The sequence below is a fragment of the Mustela nigripes genome, chromosome 13, assembly GCF_022355385.1.
Source record: "Mustela nigripes isolate SB6536 chromosome 13, MUSNIG.SB6536, whole genome shotgun sequence".
NCBI lineage: Eukaryota > Metazoa > Chordata > Mammalia > Carnivora > Mustelidae > Mustela > Mustela nigripes.
Genome location: NC_081569.1, coordinates 85,452,167 through 85,479,781, shown reverse-complemented (window position 1 = coordinate 85,479,781; position 27,615 = coordinate 85,452,167). Strand labels below are relative to the sequence as shown.

General features: G+C 33.4%; 1 protein-coding gene and 1 non-coding gene across 5 annotated transcripts in view; both read right to left on the bottom strand.

Moving 5' to 3' along the window:
* Positions 1–27,615, bottom strand: part of MIPOL1 (mirror-image polydactyly 1) — a 324,048-nt gene that overhangs the window by 248,055 nt on the left and 48,378 nt on the right. For all 4 annotated transcript variants that reach the window (XM_059371253.1, XM_059371256.1, XM_059371255.1 and 1 more), the window contains exons 2-5: positions 21,818–21,956; positions 21,158–21,236; positions 2,205–2,424; positions 74–209 (exon numbers count right to left, since the gene is read on the bottom strand). In XM_059371253.1, coding sequence (XP_059227236.1) covers positions 74–209; positions 2,205–2,424; positions 21,158–21,176 — 375 coding nt within the window. In that variant the 5' untranslated portion in view covers positions 21,177–21,236; positions 21,818–21,956. The remainder of the gene's footprint in view (positions 1–73; positions 210–2,204; positions 2,425–21,157; positions 21,237–21,817; positions 21,957–27,615) is intronic.
* On the bottom strand, positions 13,552–13,704 carry LOC132000463 (small nucleolar RNA SNORA62/SNORA6 family). Its single transcript, XR_009399323.1, has one exon. It is a non-coding gene; the product is annotated as a small nucleolar RNA SNORA62/SNORA6 family (small nucleolar RNA).

The window sequence follows — 27,615 nt, the reverse complement described above, 5'->3', positions numbered from 1 at the left end:
GGGCAACAAAGCAAACTTAGAAGGTCAACAGCTAAATGCACAGTGTACAATGATCAGACTTCCTATATTGTACCTTTTTATTGTTCGCTCTGAGAATGTCCAATTCTTTTAGAAGAAATGCTATTTTCTTCTCTTTATCTAAGTCTGAAGTTACTTGACAAGGGATCGTACATTCACACCGCAAATCATTTTCTCTATGTTCCATAATGCTGTAATAAAAAAACTATTAACAATATATACATATAATTTCTACTATACAGAATCTATAAATTTTAGAATGTGAATGAGGGAATTTAACAAAAAATAAGTTTAACAAAAAATAAGTAAAGTTACTTAATTTTAAATTTCTTTTGTTATGCACCGTTAAGACAATACTATGGATCAAAAAGAATAAATACATCAATTTTACAGAGGTTCTAATTTATCAACTAAGAGAACTAAATCTGTGGAAAGCATTTATTAACTTCTACAGAGATTCATGGTTCAGTTCAAGGGTTGTGACTTTTGGTCAGGATTCTAGAAACATATCTCACTTTTTGGAAAATGGGAACAACATTCATACTTTTTTTCAATTCGGTTGACAGAATATCATTTTTTCATTATTAAACTCAAAACAAATTAAAAATGAAAACCTACTCCTGTGACATTTAATGGTAAGTAATCTTTTTTGACATTTTGTATGCTATTTGAGAACAATATCGACTTGTTAGCATGTAGTATAAAGAAGGGAAGGGAGGGGTGCCTGAGTGGCTCAGTCAGTTGGGCAATTGCCTTCAGCTCGGGTCATGATCTTAGGGTCCTGGGATCGAGCCCCGCGTCAGGCTCCCTGCTCAGAAGGGAGTCTGCTTCTCCAGCTGTCCCTCCCTATTCCTTGTGCTCTCTCTCTCTCTCTCTCAGTCTCTCTCACATTAATAAATAAATCTTTTTAAAATTTAAGAAAAAAAAGAAGGGAAGGGAAAAGAGATGGATCATTTTTGAAGGCATCATATTAAAGTTGTAAACATAGGTAAATCTTAGAGTTTCTAAGAAGTTAATCAGTGAGGTCTGGGACAGTCCCTGCAGCTCTACCTATCATGTATTTCTTCTGTTGCAATTACATTAGATATTTCATACTGAGGTTTTAGCCCAATCTCTACTATTTGTCCCATGTGGTTAAAAAATGTTTATCACTTCTTCATTCATCCCTACTCTTATTCCCCAAAAGTATATTCGAAATCTGCACTTTAGTAATGATCTATTTGCCAAGAAGTAAAAACACATTAATAATACATAAATTATATATTAATGTTCATTAATATATCTACTAAATAATTTTTAAATAATCATTTTACTTATTTAGCTGTTCTTATGCAAAACTATTAAAATATATAAGATTTTGTTTGGACTGAATATATAAGTGTCACTGAAATTTTTACAATTCTGCAGTATTTTCAAAATATAAGACTAATTATCAAAATACTTTAATCCATAGAGCTAAAAGTCACAGGTGTCACAAAGTCAAATCTCTTCCTGGGATAAGTAGGTAAGGTGAATGTTAAAAGCTGCAGAAAAGAAAATAATAAGGAAGACAAATGGGAGAGAGTACAAGGCCTTTCTAGAAGCATTCAAATTCACTTAAATAATAAATCATGCTAACCAAAACCAAAACACACCTTTGAGCTTATTTTGTCCTAGAACTGCCAGTTTAGGGTTCTGATGAATAATTTCCCTTTTGTGTCACCTTAACAGTTATTTCCAGATCCAAAATGAAAGGACACAGGCGGGTACCTGGGTGGCTCAGTGGTTAAAGCCTCTGCCTTCGGCTCAGGTCATGATCCCAGGGTCCTGGGATCAAGCCTCACATCAGGCTCTCTGCTCAGCAGGGAGCCTGCCTCCTTCTCCTCTCTCTCTCTGCCTGCCTCTCTGCCTACTTCTGATCTTTCTGTCAAATAAATAAAAAAATCTTTAAAAAAAAAAAAGAAAAAGGACACAGGCAATAATATTCAACTTTGCCTTCATTAAAACTCACCTTGTGCTTTTTAGCACACCCATGTAAAGAAAACAGTAGAAAACTCCAGTAGGTTGCCTAAATTCCAGTAAGTTAATGATATGTCCAATTTAGCCCACGCCAAAAAGAAACGGAGGGATGAATGGAGGAAGGAGGAAGGGAAGAAGAAAGAGTTTTCTCAATCTTATTTCCTAAATTTAAGTCTGCCAGCACTTACTTGGATTTTTTAGTAGTGCAGTCAGCTCTCTCATCACCTGGATAAGGTAAATTCCTTGATCTCTGCCCTGGCAGTTCTGTGTCCTCATGGGTGTCTTCATTGACTAATTCATTGGATTTCTGATGCATGCCTTCCTTGGAATTCACAGTTGGTAGTTCATCCGACTCTGTACTTTTATTTCTCCCTGTAGTCTTTTGTTCAAGATAACTATGAGCTATCTCTGTATTTAAAACAAAACAAAAACAAATGATATGTGAAATGCCATAGCTACATATTAAATCATTCAGATGAAAGTTTTTGTGGAAATAGGTGCTCTCATAGCTTTAAACATGTACTTACTATTCTTACTCCTACTATAATCAACTAAGCATGTACAGTATAGTTTTTCCACTTCTGGTAGGTACTCAGGGCAATGGTTTACAACCTTGACTGCAGGTTGAAATAACCTGAGGAGTTTCTGGAAATTCTTAGTCCAGAACACATCTTATATTAATTAAATCAAGATCTGTCAGAGTGTCCAAATAACTCCAGCATAAAATTAAAGCTGAGAAACACAGGTGTAGGAACATTATTTTCTAGATTCCAAAAAATAGGATACAATAAGTTAATAATTATAGGGAAGTGATAATATGCATGCAACTCTGGTATCAGACTGCCTGGGTTAGAATTTCAGCTTTGCCAAGGGCGTAACTTTGGTCAAGTTAACTTACCCATGCAAGCCTAAGTTTCTTTTTTGTAAAATGAGAACATAGTCACACTTTTGCTTGAGTTATTTTGATGCAAAGTACTTGGCCTAGTGTTTGGCACATCAGTAAATGTTAGATATTATTTTTATCATCAGAATATTAAAATTAACACAATATAGGCATTATTTTTAACTCCCATTTTTATCAGATATATATTATACATTAGAAAATCTATTTTGTAAAGCCTGGCTATCTCATAAAAGTTATTTTAAGCTGTAACTAATAAATAATAGCTATTTCAAAGGAAAAGTGTATCTGATGATTTAGTGAAATTTTTGGAAGTAAACGACACACACACACAAGTACCTAAAATAAACTCCCTTACCAGTAAATCACACCAACAGACAAATACTGATTGTAACAAATACTTTATTATTTCCAGCATCATTAATGTTTGAACTTTAAAAAGCAGGTGAATCTCACCTGTCTGTTGATGATGCCTTTTCCAACCTGTCAAACTTAAAATCCTTTTAAGAAGAAAAGCAGAGGACATAGGGTTTTTTTTTTTTAATTAATTTATTTATTTATTTGACAGACAGAGATCACAAGTAGGCAGAGAGACAGGCAGAAAGAGAGGGTGAAGCAGGCTCCCCGCTGAGCAGAGAGCCAGATGCGGGGCTCGATCCTAGGACACTGGGATCATGACCGGAGCTGAAGGCAGAGGCTTTAACGCACTGAGCCACCCTGGCGCCCCAAGGACAGTAGTTTTAGAATAAAAACAAAATACGGGCACTTATAAATAAGTGATCTTTCACAAAGTATTCATTCCTTAAGGAGAAATCCTTTGCCTGTAGATATGCTAAAGTTAGGTGTGACCAGTTATAAACTCCAAGTCCTGGACATGATCATGGTGGCTGAAGCTAAATTAGAAACCACTTGTTTTTAGCAAATTCCTCTCAATTTCATCTTGTTTGAGTAAACAAATAGGGAGAATGTGCTATCATAATTATATACTGTAAGCTATGAAATTTCAACATCATATTGTTTTGGTTTAAACTCTAACAATTCCAGGTATCTGAGGATTATTTGTTGGTTTTTGACATTTCAAAATGTCTACATCGTGTGCTTCAGACATTCATCATGCTACTTTTTTTTTTTTTAAGATTTTATTTTTATTTATTTATTTGACAGAGAGAGTAAGAGAGCACAAGCAGGGGGAGCAGAGAGGGAGTGAAAAGCAGACTCCCTGCTGAGCAGAAAGCCAGATGTGGACTCATCTGAGGACCCTGGGATCATGACCTGAGCTGAAGGCAGACATTTAACCACCCAGGCGCCCATCATGCTAACTTTTCTACAAGAGGCGGGTATTAGTAGAATGGAAACTCCAAAATCTAAATTAGGGAATTTTATAAATGGACATTAAAGAATACCACTATATCATCAATAAACCATGCTTTCTAACACTACCATGTAACTTTAAAAGTATGGTTGACCCTTGAACACATGGCTCTGAACTGCACAGTTCCACTTACCCATGAATTTTTTTCGATAAGTTCAGTAGAGTAGTATAAAGGTATTTTTTCTTATGATTTTCTTAGCGACATTTTCTTTCCCTAGCTTACTTTATTGTAAGAATGCATATAACATGCAAAATACATGTTAATCGACTATATTACTGGTAAGTCTTTTCTGCTATTTAATAGTTACATTTTGGGGGAGTCAACAGTTATATGTGAATTTTTGACCTAGGGTTGATGCCCCTAACTCCCAGATTGTTCAAGGATCAATCGTAACGAAAATGTAAGAGAATTAAAAGTAGTTACTGATAGCAATATCAAAATAACAAAACTTGTGCCCAGGAATATATCAGAAAGTTACTATTAAGGCCTATATTATTCTCCAGTTTATGAGGTACAAAGATTCCCCAAAAGGTAAAAACATGAGCCATGGAGCACTTGCAGCTATAAAAATTCCCCAGTGTTTTATGACAATACCATACCAACTGCTTCAGAATCTTAAGTCTTGACTCTCTGATCTGTTTCCCATCACATACATTACCATTATCTTACCACTACATACATCTTGTCCCATATTTTTACCTCTCTATTTCTGGGTCTAGTTCAGCATCTTTCTGCTTTCAGTTTTTTATTTCTAACCTCCTAGTGTTTACTCTCCTCCATCCCTGGTATCTATACTTGCTATCTGCTTAATATATTTATAGCACTCTTCCTTATTTCAGCTTATCAGATGTCAAGTTTTAAGATCTGCTGAGCTCTTGGTAAATCAGTGCCTTTTCACCTGGAACTGTCCAATCTTCCTCAAACTCAGAGCAGATGTGTGACCTTCCCAATAAAAGGACTCTTTATAGATCCCTCCTGGATTATAGTAATTATAATCCCTTACAGTATTATTGAAATAAACTCAGCAAGTCCTAATGTACTTCTGGATTTGAAGTCAAAATGTTTGATATTTTTGAAGAACCCCATACTGTGTGGCTTGGCTCTGATTAATTCTAGATCTTTCTAATCTTGCTCTGTACTAAAAGCTTTTAGATTCTCAACTGTAACTGTCTACACTTGGAGCCTCCTCTGCAAATTAATATCTATACTCTTCTACTAAGAATTTAATTTTATTTTAAGGCAACAAGGCTGATGTATAAAATTTTTCTTTCGTCTATGTTCTTGACCAACTATCATAGTAAATGTTGCTTAAATCCTCTCTCAATGCTTTTCTACTCTACCATGTTGCATTATCCTATATCAAAATTCAACCTCTGTATAGAAAATTTGACCCCTCGGGGCACCTGGGTGGCTCAGTGGGTTAAGCCTCTGCCTTTGGCTCAGGTCATGATCTCAGGGTCCTGGAATCGAGCCCCACCTCAGGCTCTCTGCTTGGTGGGGAGTCTGCTTCCTCCTCTCTCTCTGCCTGCCTCTCTGCCTACTTGTGATCTCTCTCTCTCTGTGTCAAATAAATAAATAAAATATTAAAAAAAAAAGAAAATTTGACCCCTCTAATTAACCTATTTATTCATTAATTTAATAATCCATGGAAAACCTCCAATGTGATATGCTGGATGAAATTATTGGGAAAAACAAAGACAAGTGGGAAATGACTCTCCCTTCAAGGACTCTATAGTACAGTGAGGAAGGCAAACTGGTCTAATGATTTGAATACAATATAAAAGGACTCTACTAGAGCTATAGAGACCAAATAATAAGACATGTTAGACATAGTGATGCTCAACTAGAAGACTCTGGGAAGATTTCACAAAGACATTTGTTATAATAAAAGACAAGTAGGGATATGGAAAGCCATCAACCACCAAAGGGTTCAAGTTAGATGATATAAAGAAAAAGTTGACAGACTGTAAGAATAAGAGAACGGGGGGGGGGGGGAGAAGCATGGATACAGAAAGGGAATAGCTTTTGGAAAAACGAAACATTTCTTGTATGTCTTTCTTGCAATGACAAGATGTTATAGTGAGGGAGTAAAAATCTTTAAAGATGTGGCTCATCTGGGAATGGATTAATGAAACAGATTGATGGTGAAGGTACTTGGAGAAGAAAAATATCAAGGAATCAAGGTACTAAGTGTCACCTATTAAGACACGGAAATCATTCAGAAAAAAAAAGGCAAGAAAAGAAAGGAGAAATGAGAGTCCAGACTTCACTGACTGCATGAACATGCTGAAGACAGAGACAGGTGAGAGAGCTGAGAGGAACTGATTGTAGGTAAGTCATTTTTTTTCAGTCTTTTTTTTTTTTTTTCTGAATTACCACAAAAATTTTTAATTTTTTTTTCAGTCTTATAAAAAAGTTGCAAAAACAGTACAAAGAATTCCTTTATACTGGACGAAGGCACCCAGATTCTCCAGATGTTAACATTTTACCACATTTGCTTTATTATTCATTCTCTCCAACTCTACCTACCTGCCCATCTACACATGTACTTTTTCCCATAACACTTGAGAGTAACTTACAGGCATGATGTACTTTTGACTTTTCAAGTCAGAATTTAAGAAACTGCTATACCATATTGCATTTTGCCAAGTTTTCTTTACCCTTTTCAAAGCCTGACTTAAATTCAGTTTCTGAGTTAGTACTGTCTCCAATCAATAGAAGATGATATCACTTACTGACTCTACCTCAATCTTCAGTTGTCTTCCCTAAACTCTCCAGCCCAGAAGAAAGGCCATTCATTATGAAGTGATAAGTGGGTGACGCTACTAAAAGCTTCAGTTGAGCTATTCGGATTGCCCCATCACCTGAGGGTGATGCATAGAAAGGCACTGCATATAGAAATATAAGTATCTAAGGCAATACAGTGCAACAAAAAGGGACGTTATAGGTCTGTTTTGCACAACAGTCAATTAGAAAGATAAATGTTTAAAAGAAAAAATCATATTCACTTCTGATTCAAACTCTTATCTCTAGGCAGATGAAAGCTTAAAACTAAAATTATCCTATTAATTCCTCTCTTCCACATGGTTTAAATGGAAACTCTATAACTTTCTTTAGTAATCTGCTTCAGCGTTTAATCAATGTCCTTGTCATTATGAAGAACATAATTAATACTATTTAAATACATTTCTCCATATGGACTTAGAGAATAAATTATCAATCTCTTCTTCATACTTCATAAGATGCTGAAGTCTTTCTTTCCTAAGAGTTAAACGACAGGGAATTTTTATAACTACTATCAATTCCTTTATTTACTTTATTTGCTCTTCTGTGAGCACACTATATTACTGGACATGAGAAAATGACTACTTCAAACCAAATATATTTCCTAATTTTTGCTATTAATATCACTACCATATAAACTTATCCTATGGCCATTTGAAAATTATGTTACAGAGGATCACTACTAGGTATTCCTCAAATTGCTGTTGTTTGTTAAAGACAGTTTATTCATCTGGGCAAAATGGGTGGATTTCATTAAGATTTGGGGGGAATGTTAATACTTAATACATGTGCCCGGCTACCTGCAACATATATTTGAAGACCTTGTGTCACTCCAGTGACTTTCATGCTGTTTCCAATGGATGATTTTCACGATCTAACAAATTCTCTTTATTTCTGGAGGTATTAGTATCGTCAACTCTCTCAATGCTAGCATTGCTATTAAATTCTCAATTCCTTAGTCTAAAAAAATTGACAATATTATACCATTTCCTACTCTAGGAAAGAAATCTCTAAGATCCCCCTTGAGTTCGATTCTCTAGACAACTGTACATTAGTTAATGTATAATACACTCAGTTAAACTGATGCTACTCAACAAATCATGACTCATGGCCAAAAATAACTGTTATTTCCCAACTACTACACAGAAGGGAGGAGGTGGCTAGAATAAAATAGGGATTCTTAAAGGCTGGGAAATTCTGTTCTGTCTGGCTTTGTAAATAGTTTGTGACAACTGGTATCTGTGTAAACGGATTTGATGGTCCCCTGGGGGGGGTCAATACTGTTTACAGAGCTGTTTCTTCAGAGTGGTTGAGCTAGAATTGTCTCTAGGGATCCCTACCAGGGTTACTCAGAATAGCAACATGCCAGCTACCTGAGAGCTCAGGAACAGAAAAGAAAAAAGGCAATAGAAATATTATAAGCAAGTATATTCAAAGAAATGGATCTCTTGCACCTTCAGATGCAGGTGTTACTTAGGGAAATTTATACCTGACATGAACCATAAAGGAGGCAATCTGCTAATGTGCTCTCTTGATGCTTGCTCACATAATTGGTCCCACTGCTTTAAACACTTTTTTTGGAGAGGACAGATGATTACTTATACTATAGCATGTAATTTTATAAATTTAAAAAGAACAAAAATCTCATGCTTATTGCTTCTTTCTTCTGTATACTGTCCATTACCACCATATGTAACAACATCAAAATGACATGACACTAAATAAGACTGTAAATAAGCCTTTTGCTACTAAATAAGACTGTAAAATTGATGTAATGATGTAATTAATATGGTAGCCCCATATTTTAAACAAAAGATGTTGTCTTTTTTCAATGGTTAAGGATTTCTCTAAGTGAACATTAGTTTCAACATAATCAGAACAAAAGTATCAGTTAGTGGCTCCAAATAACTTCTACCAATCCCTTAAGTAAGTTAAATGTAGGTTATCTGTGTGTGTGTGCGTGTGTGTGTGTGTACAAATACTATTTATTTCCTTTACTAAATAATGCTGTTTCCTTTTTTATGCAGAGAAGGGTTAGTTTTCCACACAGATGCATACAAGTGCTTTCCTGCTCCCCACCAAACATAAAAGAAAAAGACATCAGAAAATTGGGCCATATCAAAGTGGTCTCACCTACTATGAGTGCGTACAAGAGAAAAGGTTAGACCCTCCAAGTAGAACACTGGTGTATTTAGATCTTCCAAGCAAAACCACAGTGCATGAGCTAAAGACAAACGGCAGGGTTTAAATTCTGGCTCCACCACATGGCTGTATGACCTTTAGCAAATTACTTCCCTACCAATAAAAGTATATAATAACAGCACCTATCTCAAAAGGTCGTTATAATGATTAAATTATTTAAATTATATAATCTCTTGGAAAAGTGTCAGCACAGAGTACACACTCAATAAATGTTAGCTATTATTATCTGCAAAATTCTGCTTGGCTAAAAGCAAAAGTCTTTTTTTTTTTTTTAAGCAAAAGATTTTTAAATTAAAATACAAAAAGAATAAATAAAATATAATTTTAAATTTCTTATTAAAATATCCAAAGACATGGATATAAAAATAAATATAATGCTAGCTCATTGGATGAGAAATATACAATATAATGAGAAAATATTTAATGAGGTTAAAACTTATAGTTAACACCTACTGATTTAACAAAGCACATATCAGATTATAAAACTAGTAAGTTACAGGAGTAATAGGACTTTGAAATTTAGAAATCCTGACACTAGGAAAAGATCCTGAAAGAAAACTCATTGTACAGAAAGAAAATTCAACAGTATATTTCTGTAGATTCAATCCCATAGCAAGAAAATAAGAAATTTTGGGTGCCTGGATGGCTCAGTGGGTTAAAGCCCCTGCCTTCAGCTCAGGTCATGGTCTCAGGGTTATGGGATCGAGCCCCGCATCAGACTCTGCTCAGCAGGGAGCCTGCTTCCTCCTCTCTCTCTGCCTGCTTCTCTGCCTACTTGTGATCTTTGTCTGTCAAATAAATGAATAAAATCCTTAAAAAAAATAGTGGTTTAAACATACATTTAAAAAAAATGAGAAATTTAAATAGCCTGTTTCTGCAACACAACTTAAGCATTCACTATATTGGCACAATATTAGATATAATCAGGACTATAGCTAGTAGTGCACAGGCAGTTATCCTTCAGAAATTCTAACTTGGGAGTCACAAGAAATTAGATAACTTCTGGATCTCTCTGGCTTAAAAAAATGCAAATCTGTCAAACTGTATACTCTCTCAGGTTTTAATATAATTTGGCTTGAGCAGCAATACGAAGTAAAAGGAAGTATAACTTTCATTTTTCATTGGTCTACATAAACACTGCCCACATTTCAAGTGCTCATAGCCACACACAGCCAGTGGCTACCATGTTGGAAAGCACAGATACAAAGTCTTATGTAGTTCTATTAAGGGTGTAATATATATAATGAGAAGTCAAAAACATATCAGGGGCAGAGGCAGCATATAGCTATCGGATTTTGAAGTAAGAGTTTACAAAGGTTTATAAAGTCGGAAAATCACGACACCTGCCAATATCACATAATTTATTCATTTGCACATGAAGGTTCAACATTCAAAATGAGCTACATCTTTTATATTCCTATATGTGGTTACATATTTAGAATAAATATCAAAAAGAATTGGTGAGGTTGAGGTTATTTCATCTTTGATTAAGACAACTGATGACTTATTTCAAATTATCCACTGGCTAGAGCCTGAAAATTATTTTACTGGAATTTTGTTATTTGTTTTATTATGAAAAGGCTATTTTAAGTGGTGATACTATACCAAATTTTAAAAAGTGTTTGCTTTATCAAGTCCAAATAGTCAAAAGCACATCAAAATTCACTCTATTGGAGAAGAGATCAGATTTCTGTGTAAGAACTAAATTCTATTACAATGTTTCAGATTCTAAATTTTAACATCCTTCACTGTGTGAAAACCATGAACACAGTATAATAGTGTAATCTCCTAAAGCTTAGGCTACCTAATTAACTTATGAACATATCACATAAATTAAAGCTCTGTAAACTTGTACCATCTTATTGAAACCACTGCAAATACTATCTAGGTTGAAATAATTGTGAAAACTGTCCTAAAATTTTATTAATTAACACAAGTGGTATTTATCCCTTTTTTGCCTCAATGATATGAATTATTTTGCTACCTACTATACATTTCTAACCCTTTCGGTCTTTCTAAATTTTTGTTATAAGAATAATTTATATAAAGCAATAAAAAATATGAACAAACTAGGTTAAGTCTTAAATTTTCACAACTACAAGTAAAATAGGTTTCATAATTACCTAGTTTTTGTTTGTTAAGTATGAACACATACCTACTGTCCATGAATTCAACAATTTCATAAAACACTTACAGATGCTAACTTTTCCAATAACCAAAACAGATTTTCTTCACTTGTGCCTTTCATTTTATTTAAGAGCATTTTTAAACTTGAAAAACAAAACAGAAGAATCACCCGTCAGACACTAAGTGGAAATCACTGAAACACAATGTTAGTTCTAATGGATGGATGATTGTGTTTGGTCTTTTGAAACTTTGAAGTATAGGTAAGTCTTGATCACACAAATTAATAAATCCTAAAGCTGGAGTTAACAATAACCATTACACCCAAATTCTGCAGCTTAGCCCAGCCAATTTTTCAAAAGGTCAGGTTGTGAACTGGAGAAGATCAGGGAGGTCCACCGCATAGCTTTGTTGCCAGGCATCTCTCGTCTGGATTGTTGCAGGCATTTATTAGTATTCGTCAGCAGACTCAACAGAGCAAACAAGAAATTCAAGCACGAATAATAAAATGAAATGCTGCTATATAACCCTTTGTCATTCAGCAAATATGGGACTTTTTAGCTACATTGTTCCTAAACCTGGGTTACTACTTTAATTTTTCTCCACAGTGCTGACTGAATGAGTATGCATGTGTGTTAAATGCAGAGCTCCCCTAACAACTGCAGGACTGCCATTTAATCTGTTGGTAGATGGACCATTTCCTGTGGGAACCCTAGCTATGATTTCCAGATCCACCAAATAAATCTCAGATTAAGATTCCAAATGAAACCTGCCTTTGGCAGATAAAAAATGTCAAGATGGATATAAACAGTAAAATTATAAATTATCTAGGTGTTGCATGACAAACCAATGTTCAATTTTTTTTGTTGACATGTGCCCAGATATCAAAACTATATGAGACATTCATCAAATGTCACACTTTCATAATATTGGAGGCATCATTAAAACTGTTTGACTAAGGACCTCAAAGTGTTTAAGCAGTAGCTCAAAAGTATATTTGTGCAAAGTAGAAGAATAAATTTACATATCAGCAGCAGCTCATAAGGGATGGGTAAATATTCTGTTTATCTCTCATTGTAATTCAGGTTACTTTAAATACAAGGTTTTAGGAAATCATTATACTCTATATGGCATCATTACATAACTTTCTATGCAAATGATGTGTTTTATTCAAATTTACAATTTGTTTCTCTAGGAAAACAAAACAAAACAAAACAAAACCCAAAGCATGAAAGGAAAAGGTAGGGGACTCCCATTTCATCAGTCAACCATGACTACTGTAGTAGTGCCCTGTTAGTCAGTTATACTATAGTGTCATCAGCCCCATACCAGAGTTAACATTCGTAACTTTAAAAAGAAGAAAAAAAAAAAAAAGGCACTAAAAATCTAAGAAAAAAAAAAAAAAGCTCGAGAAAAGTAAAAAAAAAATTATATTTTCATTGCAAATGACTTAAGGAAGAGACTTCAAAAAAAAAAAAAAAAAAAACCTAATAAAAGACCAATACAGAACATCTTAGAGAGCAAATAGCTTATTAAAAATGCAGAGGAAGTCTCTATTGCATTCTCAGGGGATCAAGTATTGGCTTTTTAATGAAAATTTTGTTTTATATTTGGTCTTCTTACCTGGACTAATGCAGCCTGTCCTGGTCTATACTCTATACTAGTTGACTACAATATATGGACACTGAAGATTTCTAAAAGGAAACAGATTTGCTAAAACGAAATCATTACTTAACTTTACACACTTAAAAACGATTGTGTAAAAGGCTTCAGTGACTCCAAATTTGCAACATTTGATTTTTAAACAAAAATTCAAAAATATCTAATCTACTTAAAATAGGAATTCTTTCCATAAATTCATTAATCTGTGGAAAGAATCCAGAATACTCTATACTCCATATTCCAAATGCTTATACACAAGCCTGATACTAAAGATTATGTGTTTGTTCTATCTTTCCTACCATATTTCCCCTAATACATATTGTTGGTTCAAGAAAACTAATGCTTAATAAAACCTATCTATCCTAATCTGATCAATATTAATCTGAAAATTTTGAATGGGGGGAGAAATAAAAAAGATATTAAAGAAAGAAATCAGGTGTATCTTGCCTAATTTTTATTTATTTATTTATTTATTTATTTATGTTTAATGCTTGTAGCAAGAATTACTATCAAACTCTACTCATTAGGCCAGAGACCCTTGTGGAATTAGTGAAAGACGGGACAGTACGTAGCACACTACCTACACTTCCCAGTTCATCGGCCAACCAGAGGCCTCAACTCTAAGCTCTAATAATGTGCATGTGCTCAATTTTTATTATATTTCTATACTAAAATCGCTCAAAATCCATAAACATTACTGTGTTTTGGCATGTCAAATTATCCTAGGTACAGCCAGTGAAACGACATTAAAAAAGAGAATTTAATTTTAATTTTAAAAATGCTTAATTAGCAAAAACTAATATACTCTGTATCTATTTAACAAGTATAATTATATAATAATATATAATTCAATATGAAATGATCACTTTTAATTTTTCACCCATTAGCAGCATCCTGATTGTAAAGTACCAGAAAGTTTCCATATATAAAGACTAGACTCTCAAAAATGAAAAATGAAAGTCAAACAGGATTTTTTAAAAATAATTATTTTAATTTACATCTTATTAGCACAGTTTTACTCTTTGGCAAATAATTATTGAATTTACCCCAAAGCTACAAATTAGAATATTTTTAATTAGTCATTTAGACTATGAAATTTCAAAATTTTGTGGCCTGATTTGTTGTTTGCTTTTCATATTCCCTGAGAAAAAACAAAAAACACAAAAGGCAAAATCGCAAAGAAAACCTGCATCTGAAACTACTCCCCAAAAGATAATAATGTCCCATATGGTAGGTTGTTCTGAATTACACACACACACACACACACACACACACACACACACAGTTGGAGTATTTAGTGACCCCCCCAATTTTTTATTCAATTACCAGATTTATTGATAACCAAAACTAGTGAGTAAATGTAGTCACATCAGTGCTACTCTATAAATAGCCAGTCAACCTGGACCCACTGTGTAAATGGCTATAATTTCAGTCTATACACCAATGTGTACTGATTCAGATCTCCAAAATCAACAAAATGCCAATGTACACCCAGGACTTTATAATGATCACACTAAAGGTGAAAAATACAGCCACTAGGAAGACCACAATGGTTATCTTAAATACGATAAGCTAAAATCTTAATTTCTAAAAAAAAAATTAAAGATTCAGTAACATTGTATTAAGATACGTGTTGTAACTGTGTGTTCCAAAAAGTCCTTTAGCATGAAAGGGCCGTAACCAGAAATCAATGAGGATTTTTATCAAAGATCTCAGAATCTTAAGGATGGAGAATTTAAAACAAAGCAAAAAACTTTTGAAAAATTCAGGTAATTTTTTCTATTTCAAAAAAAATTCATAGTTTCATGGCCACAAATAAATCTGATAGTACTTACACATAAAAGTAGAGTTGGATTTCCTTAAATCAAAGAAATAGTTACAAGTTGTACAAAGAGAGGATCATACCAATAGTACAGAAATAATGGGGGAGAATGAAACTTACTAAAAAAAAGAAATTTACCACTCTTTGTGCTTAATCTTAATAATTATCATTTTTAAAAATGAAGGACCAAAGGTGTAATGAGAATTCCACATGAAGAGTATTGCCTGAACTGATTTAAAACACTTGAATAAAAACAAAACAAAACAAAATAAAAGATGAGACTTCCACCATCCCGCAAACTTTTTCCCTTATTCAGAATTTATAGGTAGGTTCAATTGTAGCAAATGTTCCACTACAGTGGGGATGTTGATGGTGGGAAAGGTCGCGTGTGTGTGTGTGTGTGTGTGTATGTGTGTGTGTGTGTGTGTTGGGGGATAGAGGGATAAGGAGTAAGGGGTATAGTGGGAACTCTGCATTTTCCTCTCAATTTTGTTGCGAACCTAAAACTCCTCTACAAAATAAAGTCTATTTAAAAACTGCAAAAAAATAAAGGAAAAAAATACAACTTAAGGCATAAATTCACAAGTGTGAATAATTCATATCATAAGCAGTGAATCTCAAAATACCATACGTAACCTTATAACCAGTTAGAAAACTTAAGTTGCTCTTGTAAACGTTTTTTTTTATTCCGTTTTTCAATGGAGGCCAATACTAGTTAATGGAATCATTCATATCAAACTTAAAAATAAAGACACAAAGAATCACATTTATTTAAATAAAGTTATTTAAAATAAGAGAAAAAAAATTTTTTTATGGAAGAGTAGAGCCTCAATCATTCTTTTAAGAGTAGCCTTAGCATTTCCTCTGTAAATGAATCAGTCCTTGTTGACCAGCTGTCAGTTGTCCTAAAACCACTCTTCGAAAATATTCTAGATGGTCATGTGTGGGAAGCTACCACACTCTACTACCTTAGGTCCTACAGAGTTAAGTAATAAATTTAATCAGACCAAGAACATGTTCTTTTTTAACTCTTCTACAGCACATTTGCCAAAAGGAAACGGAAGGTACATTGTGTGGTGCCACTAGTCTGAAGATTTTTATTGCAATTCGGATTTCAATAGAGACAAAATTAGACTCGACCCTAAATGAAGATTATTGATTTTATATTCTATTCTAACAAACATAAACATAGCAATACAAGCTATGCTGCTTTGAAAAATCAAGTTTCTAGTGGTATTGTGGACATGATATTTGAAAAGAATATTTTTATAAAACTAATAATAACTATTTCAAATACCACTGTTTCTGTTTCTTAATAGTTGTGAAATTTTTTAATAGACCTACCTTTGACAGCTGGGTAGAATAACAATGAAAACAATTACCACCATTTATTTAGGTCCTGTTAAGTATGTTATCAATCTTTTTTTTTTTAAGCATCTGTAAAAAACCATCACCATCACACTGGTGAAAATAATCATTCTGGTACGTGAAATACGGATTAGATAAATTAATCTTTTTCAGGTGTTGTAGTAGCGCTTTTACATACATAATCCCTAATCTCCAAAACAGTCCTAAAGAAATCACCTCCCTATTCCATACACAGGAAAACTCAGGCTTAAAATTATGAAATTTTTGCTCAAGTCTAGGAGGTAGCAAGTGGAAGATCAAAAACCTGAAACCCAGCTCTGTCTAGCTCCAAAATTTGTGTTCCTTCTCCTTTTAACATTTTATTGAAATTATTAAACACACTGGTTCTCCATAAAATTTACCTTCTGCTATGAAACAAACAAAAACATGTAATACTTTTTAAGGAAAATATGTCATTACTTAATAGAAAGCCAATTATTAAACATAATTCAAGTTCTGTAATTTAACAAGGAATGATTATCTAGATTTTAAAACTCTGAGTTTCAAATAGTGTCTAATCATATTGCCTAGGAATCTCATTTTTTTTTCCTACCAGCTACTTTGCTGGTAGAAATGGATGGCCATTCTATGCAACTCACCATTTTCTTCTTCTCTGCTTTAAAAAGAAAGTTTATGAAAATGATGTGAGATTCTATACTCATATTTAAGTCACAATGATCAGACATTTAAAATCATGCTAGATGTTCTTCTATAGTATTTCTAAAGATGTCTCCCTTTATAAAATACTTACAAATCACGCAATAGTTTTAGTATAATTCAATTACAGAACAACAGATGGACAAAAGGTAAAAAGAATACGTACTTTGTGAAAAGACAGAAAGATAGATGAACCAATAATAAAAGAGGCTGATCGTGACACACAGGTTCCAAGTGCCAAGCAAAAATAAACAGTATTGTGACTCAATAAGAAACTAACAAATCACTGACAAGTTACCTTTTGCTGGGTTTTACTTGTTTATTTTGCTTAGTAGAGAAACCATCAGAATCATGGATATAAAAGATAATTGTTAGCCTAATTCTAAAGTAAAGAGGACAGTTGCTTTTTACTTAAATTCAGTAAGTTAAGATTTTTAAAAATTTGCTGGCCTCCAGTAAACTACAATATGAAAGGACTCGAAGCACTTCTAGCAGTGGCTTTTTATCTCGTTTCAAATGACAAAGTTTCCACAACAATTTAGAATCATGTTGGTTTTGTAAGCTTAAAAGAAAATAGTTTAAAAACACATGATTCATATCTAAATTGAGATAATACATATAAGTAAAAATAACTATGCATAAACTACATATTAAATACAATTACCTAAAATAGTAAACCTAAAAATCATATTGAAGAAACCTGTAAAATTCAAAGGTTTTTGTCTGAAGCTTCTTCAAGCTATATGATTCTTACCATTTCTTGCCTTCATTTGGTAAGAAATATTTAAAATACAGTAGACTTAATATTTAATTTGGGTAGGCACAGTAACCTTTTTTAACCTTTCTTAGGGAACACTGACCCCTAAAGGTTTTAAATTTAAATAAGTTTCACCATATTCTAAATTTAAATGGCGTCCAGATTTTTCCCGATATTATTATAGATACGTATGCTTATGGCAGACAAGTTTGTTTATAAATATGTAAGCTATTTTCCATGGACTGTTGTGCACTCTAAATATTAAACAACTAAACCATGTGTCTGCTAATTGAATAAAAAACAACAAAATGTAATAAGAAACATCCAGAAATTTATCATACTTTTACAAAAAGTTACAAAGATTTCTGACTCTCGTGCCTTTTTTCTAACATAGTTAAGTAAATAAATAAGTAAATGCTTAAAAGGGTGCAACAACCAATCAAAAGAATCACATAACAACTCACTCTAGGGGGCAAACTTTACATACATCCTTTGATTTTAACATTCCATTTTTTTTTCTTCCTGAAAAAGCAGAAACAAGAAAAACCCTGACAAACAGAAAGTTTTCACAAAAGGGCAAGACCTCATTTATTTCTTAAGAAACCAGAAGACGTTACCAATGCTCACTTGGCAACACATGCTGATTCACTCACGCGTTGCTTCCAACAACACCAAACATCCTCCACCTGGACACGTTCTGTAGATGCCCTCACCCATTCTACCTACCAACCACAGCTTTATATTTTCTAAACTGTCAATACTGACAAAAACAGTAAACGGTTTCATCTGTTCACATTATATACCGCATCAACTGGCACGTCAAATATTTCAGCAATGTTTCTACAATAGAGCTAGGAAAAGAAGATATACTGTAGCATTCCTTATAATAAAAAGAATAAGGTAACATGAAGACATATCGGTGTAATACAAGTTTTTAGTTGGCTCCATTTCTTTAAAAAAAAAAAAACAAGTAAAATAATATTAAATAAAATAACTAATTACCCAAGCAGACTATGAATACTAGTTTAAGAAACAGCTTTGAAGCAATCTGTGCTTTATAACTCCTGTGAATCTTAATGTCAAGGCAATGACCATGTTAGATTTTAAATATATCAATTATATCACAAAATTCAAAAGACATTATATTTACCTATTTAATTTTATTCCTCAGTAATGTTTCATTAATAGGCCTTTATATAAAGGAATGCCTTATTCCTATTTCTGATGTTAAAAAAAAAAACTGTAAAAATGCAAATTTTCTTAATGATGTTTCAGTCACATCTATTGTGGTCTGTGCCTTCTGCAAACTATTTATGAATCTATATCTTTAGCCCTAAAACCTTCCTTTCTGTAGGTGTCCTACAGCTTTAGCAGTTCCCTTCCTTAACTTCTTTCCTGGTTATTCTATACTTATGAAAAGTATTCCCTCCACAGTCTGTAGCTTTAGATATAGTAAAAATAATTCCTTTCGTTCCGTAGAGATCCTTTTGTCTATAATGTGAACAACATGACTTCCACAGCAATGTGACCTCTGAATAGGGAACAAAAATAACAGGGGCATCATTATTTACTTCCTCTTTCCTTATTATTGTACATAAATTGAGTAAAACTGCTTTGAGCCCTTGAAAAGAAGAATGTTTCTTGTTTATTTGCATAAATGAATAAAAACAGCTACCAAAAATTAGTTCCATGCTTCACACCAGCACAAACTTGAATATAAAGAAAACAGATGGAAATTAAGTGTCATAAAGCCCATTCACTAAAACCATAAACTTTGAATTAAATACCTATAACTACCTCACCCAGATATTACTTGTTATTACTTTGTACGCAATTCAATCAGCTACCTGGATTCTAAAATCATAACAAACAGTCTAGAGAAAGCTTGTTAATGGTAGGTAGAAACTGCAAAAAAAATTTGTACATGTGGAAATCAAAAACAAGTGCAGAAATCAGAAAAAATTATACTCAGAAAGCAGAGCATCTTCCTATAATTCAAAGGAATATGTAACTATTAACATATATAATAAAATGGTAATAGAATAGTACCCCAAAATGGTCTTTAACCTTCTGAAAATGGTAACTGTGTGGTTGATATATGGTGGAAGAAGACCCCTGTTGGGGGAGGGGAATCAAAAAAGGGAGACATGTCTGCATGTTTCAGTAATAATCTAATTTTTAATAGAAAATTAAGAGGAAATAAAAACAATGTACACAGAGCTTTAACTACATGCAACACTATATTCAGAATAATCGTTTCCTAGGGATTCCAGATTTGCAATATTTTACTATAAGAGATCTCAGTTAAAAAATCTAACATTAAAAAAAAAACTAACATTTTTTAAACCTCTCTCTTTATGGCTCTCTATATTGCTCTTTAGGGAGACAGCTGTGCCTTACCAGCCTGCCCTGCTTACCTATGTGTGTGTCTGTCCGTCTTCTGTCTGTCTGTCTGTCTGTCTGTCTGTCTATCTATCTATCTATCTATCTATCTATCATCTCTCTTTGCTTTTCAGACCGTCTTTCAGTCTGATGAAACTGTGTTTCATCTCTGGCTGTTCTCTCCCCTTTGCCTGTGCATCTTCTGTCTCTCTTCTTGTCTGGGATTCTGTCTTCCCGTCTCTCTCTGTCTCTGTCTAGGAGGGTCTTTCTCTGTCTCCATCTGCACATCTCTGCCATGTCTCTGTTGGCTCTACCTCAGGCCCCTTGGGTCCATCTCTCTTCGGGTGTCTCTGAGTGCATTTTTCAGTGCACACCTATCTCCACATGTCTCTGTATCTGAACGTGTCTTGCTCTGTTTCTCTGAGTGCAGCTGTCTTTCTCCACATATATGTGTCTCTTTCTATCTGTGTGCATCTTCATCTTTCACTGTGTGTCTGTCTTTCTGTGTGTGTATGTGTGTTTTCCCTTGTCTCTCTCACTATATGTCTCTCTTTCTACTGTGTTCTTTTACCCTGCTGTCTCCTCTGTGCATCTCAGTGCGTGTATCCTTGTGTTTGTGCTTCCACATGTGTGTCTGTGCCTCCCTCTTTGACTTTTGTATCTCCCTCCCTGTGTCTATGTCTCTTTGTTTGTGTTTCTTTCTCTGAGGGTGGCCCTCTGTATGCATCTCTATATCAGTCCTTCTCTCAGTCTCCTCTCTCCATCACTTTGTGTGTATGTGTGTTTCTTTCTCTCTCCCTGCGTCTCTGTTTCCCTCTTTCTCTCTCAGTATCTTTTCCTCTGTGTGTTTCTCTTTCTCTGTGTGTTTTTCTTTGTGTCTCTTTTACAGTATGTGGGTCTCTTTGTATATGCCTCCTTCTTTGTATGTGTGTGTGTGTGTGTGTGTGTGCGCACGCGTGCACGCTTGTCTGCCTCCGTCTAATATATTGGTTAGAACAAACACACTTCATTCAGTGCCTTGAACTCGCACAACACCTGGGGTTTGGTATTAATACCTTAAAAGTCCTTACCTTTTGACCAGTCCTCCATTTGTACTTCTGTTCTTGTTTGCTCTGGCAATGTCTCTGGTTTTTGCTCCAAGATTTGAAGCTAAAATAAAGCCAACTCTAGATAAATAAACTTAAAACAATATATCAGAACACACCTAAACCTTACCTTTGTTTAACAGAGAATTTATAGGATAAATGGTTTTCTAAAACATTTATAATGGGACTATTAACTGTATATTTCAACAGGTGAAATTAAATCTTTTTTCTCAGAGAAAGGTTCTTTCTTTCACACTTACATTTTAGTAAATACAGTTCAGGTTAAGCTTCTAGACATTCTTGTTCCTTTGGTTAGAGAACCATTTATTTTATCTAACTTGAGCTTTTTCTAACTCCAACAATTTAAGAAAAATAAAATGTATACTCTATATGTCATAAACTTCATACCAAAAATTTCAAATTTATTGATTTGAATTTACAATGTATATTTTGAAATGAAACATTTTATACTTATAAAAATAATTTAAGACTACTATTTGAATTTTTTTAAACATAATGACTATTATTCTTATGGAATTATTGATATTTGTCTTGCATTTGTTTTCATAATAAACATGACAAAGGGTATGCAAGGGTTTTTTTTTCCCTTGGCATGCTTTTTAAGGAGAATAAAATTTGATTTACCTCACAGCTAGAACTCTGCGTTCTTTTAAAAAGTCCTCAAATAAAGCTGTAGTAAGCTTCTCCTTTTCCAATTTTCTCTAAATATGTTGATCTGGAGTTGGCAATCTTTTTCTAAGTTCCTCATTTACTTTTGGATTAGCTGAAAATATAGGAAGTTATTAATATCAAAGAAATATGTCCCAGTCAATGAAGCCATTTCCCTACATATTGCCCAAAAAGGTTAATAATAATTGCAGTCTTTTAATAAGAGATTCATATAGCAAGACATGTAGAAAATACAGTCTTTAATAACCTCTGGAGTATTTTAAAACATGTCTTACAGGCCTTAATGTGCTTAGTAATATACTATTTAAAACCATAATTTTATCCCTCTGCAATATACAGTCACTCTTCCTCATCATTTACCCAGCTAATGAATGCCAGCAATTAGTAAAATGTAATCCCACTGCACAATCATTTTAATGCTTTTAGCACTCAGAAAAGTAAACACCAAATTAATACTGCTCAAGCCATATCAGATCCTAGTTGGAAGCAAGCAATTATAGTTCAGCTCCTCAGGTGTAATTAAATGATTGAAATGATTTAGTTCCATAAATGCAAGTTAATTCATAAGCAAGCAACAAATATACTGGGAGTAATTACAAGAAACATTGACAGTCTAAGCAGGGCTAATTTTTTATGAGCCTGAGATAGTAAAATGCTGCCCTCTCCTGGACATGTAAGTGAATATCTCAGAGCCAAAAAACAAAACAAAAACTACTTCCCCAAACCTACTACCTTTTAAAAAGCTACTAGAAGAAATAATAAAAATGAATATATCAATCAATTTGATTTCACTCCTTACACAGAAAAATTAACATATAGTTTATACTGTGATCATTTCTGGTTATTAATGCTTTTTCTAATCAAAACTCTGAATATGAGTCCTAAAACATACTAGGCAATTCCTGTTAGGTCTAATGAAACAAAATCGCTCATATATAACACTGACAGGCTACAAGTGAAACTTCTGGTATCCGTCTGAACTGCCAGGCGAATGCCTATATTCTCTCATTGGTAAACCTTAAGTGGACTGTTGCAGATAATAACTCAACTATGGTTTTTATAAGTACTAAAATTTTCATGAAAAATAATCTCTGAAAAATAGAAAACAAAAATACTGTGTGATTATAATTATATATAATGGTCTAAAATTAATTGTTTTTAACGAACGTTAATAATAAAATAAAAACTAGAGAGCTGGTATAATGCCACTAGAAGCACATTTGAAAACAAAGAGTAACAGGTGGTACACAAAATCAAATCATTCCACTTTTACTTAACACCATTCCCAATTTTTTACTTCTGCAGGCTAAAATTCAGAACAAATTCATTCGTACACTACTCAGAAGGATCTTGGCTAAATTTCTCACACTAAACTCTAAGAAGTTTATTTATTATACATTTAAGTTATGTTATAATCAACAAATCTGTGTTAACACATAAGTATTTGAATCACTAAACCCAATCAGAATCATCGCTTTGACTGTCTATAAAATTGAATATATTCTCGGATATTACCAATAGCACAACAAATGCTTACTTCTCTATGAAATGCAAATAATACCTGCAGAGGGTAATGTTTAATACTACCAATATTTTTGTGGAGGGAGGAAGCATCATTGCTCTACTAATACGTTTTCGAATGTGTTAAAATAACCATATTCTAAGTCACATCCTATCTAAACTATAAAAATAAAATAAACCAAAATATTAAAAAGTCCTGCCACTAAGTTTAAAATGTACAGCACATTTTCTTTGCCCTTGATGTCACAGTCTTATTTTTCAATTCTTATCTTGTACACTGTAAGTTAATTGCTTTTGGAAAGTACTTATTATTCATGTAAAAATTAATGTGCCAAAGTGTTTAAATCCTCTTAAATGACCATTCATGCATCTTTCTTCTTTAAGTACCAATGAAATCTGTCAAAAGACATCAATGCAAAATGGTCTTAAAGAAAGTTATAATAGAGATTTTTTTTCTGCTAACACAAGATTTTCATATTCACCAACTTTACTTAAATTCCATTAATTTTTTAAGCTACTTTTAATAAATTCACCAAGTAAAATTTTTAGGCCCCATAGTCTGTCATTTGTGTTCCAGCTGACATTATGAATATTAATAACAGTGTTATCCTGATTAAATAGGCTTCATATGAAATCCCTGTGAATCCTATAGCTCAGACATCTCATTTTTCCAACTCTTTATGAATTTGGATTCAGACATTAAACTGGAAAAATCTTAAAAAACAGATTTAATGGCATATTTGCATATCGTCAAGCAAAAATTAGATGTTCTAGTGATTCAAACAATTACAACTTATATATCTACATATTGTAAAAGGAATAGAAGATTTCTGTAAACATGCAACATATTTTATATTTCTGTTCATTTTAGGACAAAAGATAAGACTAATAAAATACTAATTCCTTTCCTGACCCTCACCTTAAAGGTTTGGTATCAAGAATTTATCTCAATTAAAAATTATATATTTCTGTTAAAACTAGCTGGATGATTTTACAGTAGACACCAGATAAATTAGCCTCCTTAATCAAAATATTAACTTATCAGGGCGCCTGGGTGGCTCAGTGGGTTAAGCCGCTGCCTTCGGCTCGGGTCATGATCTCAGGGTCCTGGGATCGAGTCCCACATCGGGCTCTCTGCTCAGCAGGGAGCCTGCTTCTTCCTCTCTCTCTCTCTCCGCCTGCCTCTCTGCCTACTTGTGATTTCTCTCTGTCAAATATATAAATAAAATCTTAAAAAAAAATTAACTTATCATACCACATACAAAATATAAGTTAACTGCTTTATCATTACTAATGTATACCAGGTTCAAGTAGCACAATAAAAATGATTTCCAACTAGAGTTCATTTATAAGTTTTGTTGGGAAAAATTACTTAGGTTAAAAAAAGATTTTAAAAATCTTTAATAGAACAGACCGCATTGGCATCTGTTAAGATCTTTTCCATCACAGATTCCTAAACTCATTCCTTCAAGTTCTTTCTAACTTTCAAAGGAAATGGTCTTATTACATAGAAAAGAGGAAAAATAAATCATAATTAAGGAAACTGCATACCCCCTTCTCTCTCTAGGTACATGGTAATCTGGATGTACCTGCCAGAATTTCCTAACTTCTGCCTATCAAAAAAATAAAGATTGAAAAAACTTAAACAAATATCTCTATGATCTCAAATGTGACTTGACCCTGTTTACTCAACAGCAAAACACCTCATGAAACAAAAATGTGTTCTTTGACAGTCTAAAATTTCTAATCTGACCCCAAAATTATGTGATTCTGACATTTCTCCTTTAAAATTAAAACAATGCCTTTTTGATAGAGAGGTATTTTATTTAAAAATGGGATTCACCAATGTAACAATACCCAGGATTTTAAAAAACTTATTTTAAATAGGAGAAGCTCTTCCTGCCTTCTTCCATAAAAGCCGTATTATAGCAAAGATTTTTTTACCGACTTTGGTTAATGGCATAACACATCTTTAATTTAATCACAAATTTTTGTAAATTGAATCCAATAGTGTCAAAGTAGGAAATCATTTGTAATACTGCCTCGTATCCAATAATAACTGAAAAAACTCGGAATTTTTTATTTCCTAGTTGTGAAAGTAGAGATAATTTCTGTATTGAAATGATTTCTGTATTGAATGTACTGAAATGATTTCATTAAAAGGCAAAAGGAGAGCCCTGTTATTTCTAAGAGCCAAATATTTTATCACAGAACTCAACATACACAATTTATGCATATGTTCCACTACTGGATTTTCATCGTATCAGACAAAAGTCTCTCAAACATTCACAGTTCCCAGCACATTCTCTTCTAAAAGGAATTCCTTTCACTCGCTGTGCCTCATGTCACAGTCCATTCCCTATCAAGCTGTAGACAACCCAAGCTCTTCAGTGCCAGGGAGAGTAAGAAGAGGTTTAGGGAGAAAGGATAAGAGAGAAGAGAGGTCCCACCCCACAGTTATCAAAATGTAAAATGCATATATACTATTTAATCCCTCAGTTTTACCACTAAGAGGATTTAGAAAAATATATACAATATATCTTTATGTACAAAGACACTCACTGAACCAGTATTTATTTGTAAGAGAAAATATACTCTAGTCATACTGGATTTCTTTCTGTTTCTTGAACTTACCAAGCTTATTCTTACCTCAGAGCTTTTACACTTACTAGTTCCTCTGACTAGAATTCTCTTCTCTAGCTCTTTGAACTATTTTTTCTCATATTTTAGTCTGCCTGTCTTTGTTTATTTCATTTGCCTGGCCATCCTACCTAAAGTAGAAACTTCTCTCTCATCATATTACCAATGCCACTGCCTTCATGAAACTAATTTGTTTAGGTTTTATTTCATTGTTTTTGACATATCTCAACCAACTATGCATATGTTAGTTACAAGCAAGCAGAGCTCAGGATTTATTATTCCTTCATCTGTATCCCTACAAGGTGTGTGGCATACAGTAAGTACTCAGTATATATCTGATGAACAGGCAGGTGCACGGATGGATGAATGGATGGATGTATGGATCACTGACTGGAAGAAAACAGACCTAACATAAATGTTCATCAACAGAAAATTGGTAATATAAAATGTGGTATAATGATAAAACAAATCTATAAAGTCTGTACTATGTAAATACATGCATGTACTATGTGTGGAAGATTCTTTCAACAAGCATTTGTTAAGCACTAATATATTAGGTGTCAGACATTATTCTAGGAGATAGCTATAAAATAATGAGTAGGACAAATAACTTTGCTACCCAGAATATGTCTTTAGCCAAAATAATGCAGGCATAAACATAAATACAGTGAAATAGAGAGAATTGTAAAATTATACTTACATATGCATACATGCTTGAATGGGCGTAGCAAACACATAGGAAGTTATTACCAGTGGTTACTCTAAAAAAAGGACCTAAGAGTTGAGGTGGGGGGACTGAGGAATGAGAGAAGGAAGTATTTTATTTCATTTAATATCTATCTGTATAATTTGATGTTTTTAATATGCGCATGTATTATTTTTAACTTAGTAAATATTTATTAATAACCTTTGAATTAAACAAGAAACTTTGAAACTATTTGTACCTATTACTCCTGAGAGATCTCAAATGAATAAAGGACATAATCCTTATGACGCCCTTGAAACTTTGAAAAAATTATTATTGGCTAATTAATCTTTTATAATTATACTTTATTATGGTTGCTTACTTGGTTTAAGTGAAAAGTTAAAATTTAATATAGGAATTTTTTTGAAAAGTTTAAAATAAATGAGTTTCTAAGAGTTAGGCAAACAGTGTTCAGGATTTTTTTTTTTTTAAAGATTTTATTTATTTATTTGTCAGAGAGAGAGAGAGAGAGAGAGAGCAAGTGAGCACAGGCAGACAGAATGGCAGGCAGAGGCAGAGAGAGAAGCAGGCTCCCTGCCGAGCAAGGAGCCCGATGTGGGACTCGATCCCAGGACGCCGGGATCATGACCTGAGCTGAATGAAGGCAGCTGCTTAACCAACTGAGCCACCCAGGCGTCCCCAGTGTTCAGGATTTTAAAGTTTAAAAGTTTATAATAAAAATAACTTTTTCTATATTATGAATATTATATATTTGTTTCACATAGTTCCCCCATGTTAAATGCTTTAGTAATCAAGAAATTACAATTACTCCTCATCATTGAAGATCACAGAAGGACATCAAATTAAGAAGAAATAACTATTTGGTTTAAATAATGGCTCTCAAATA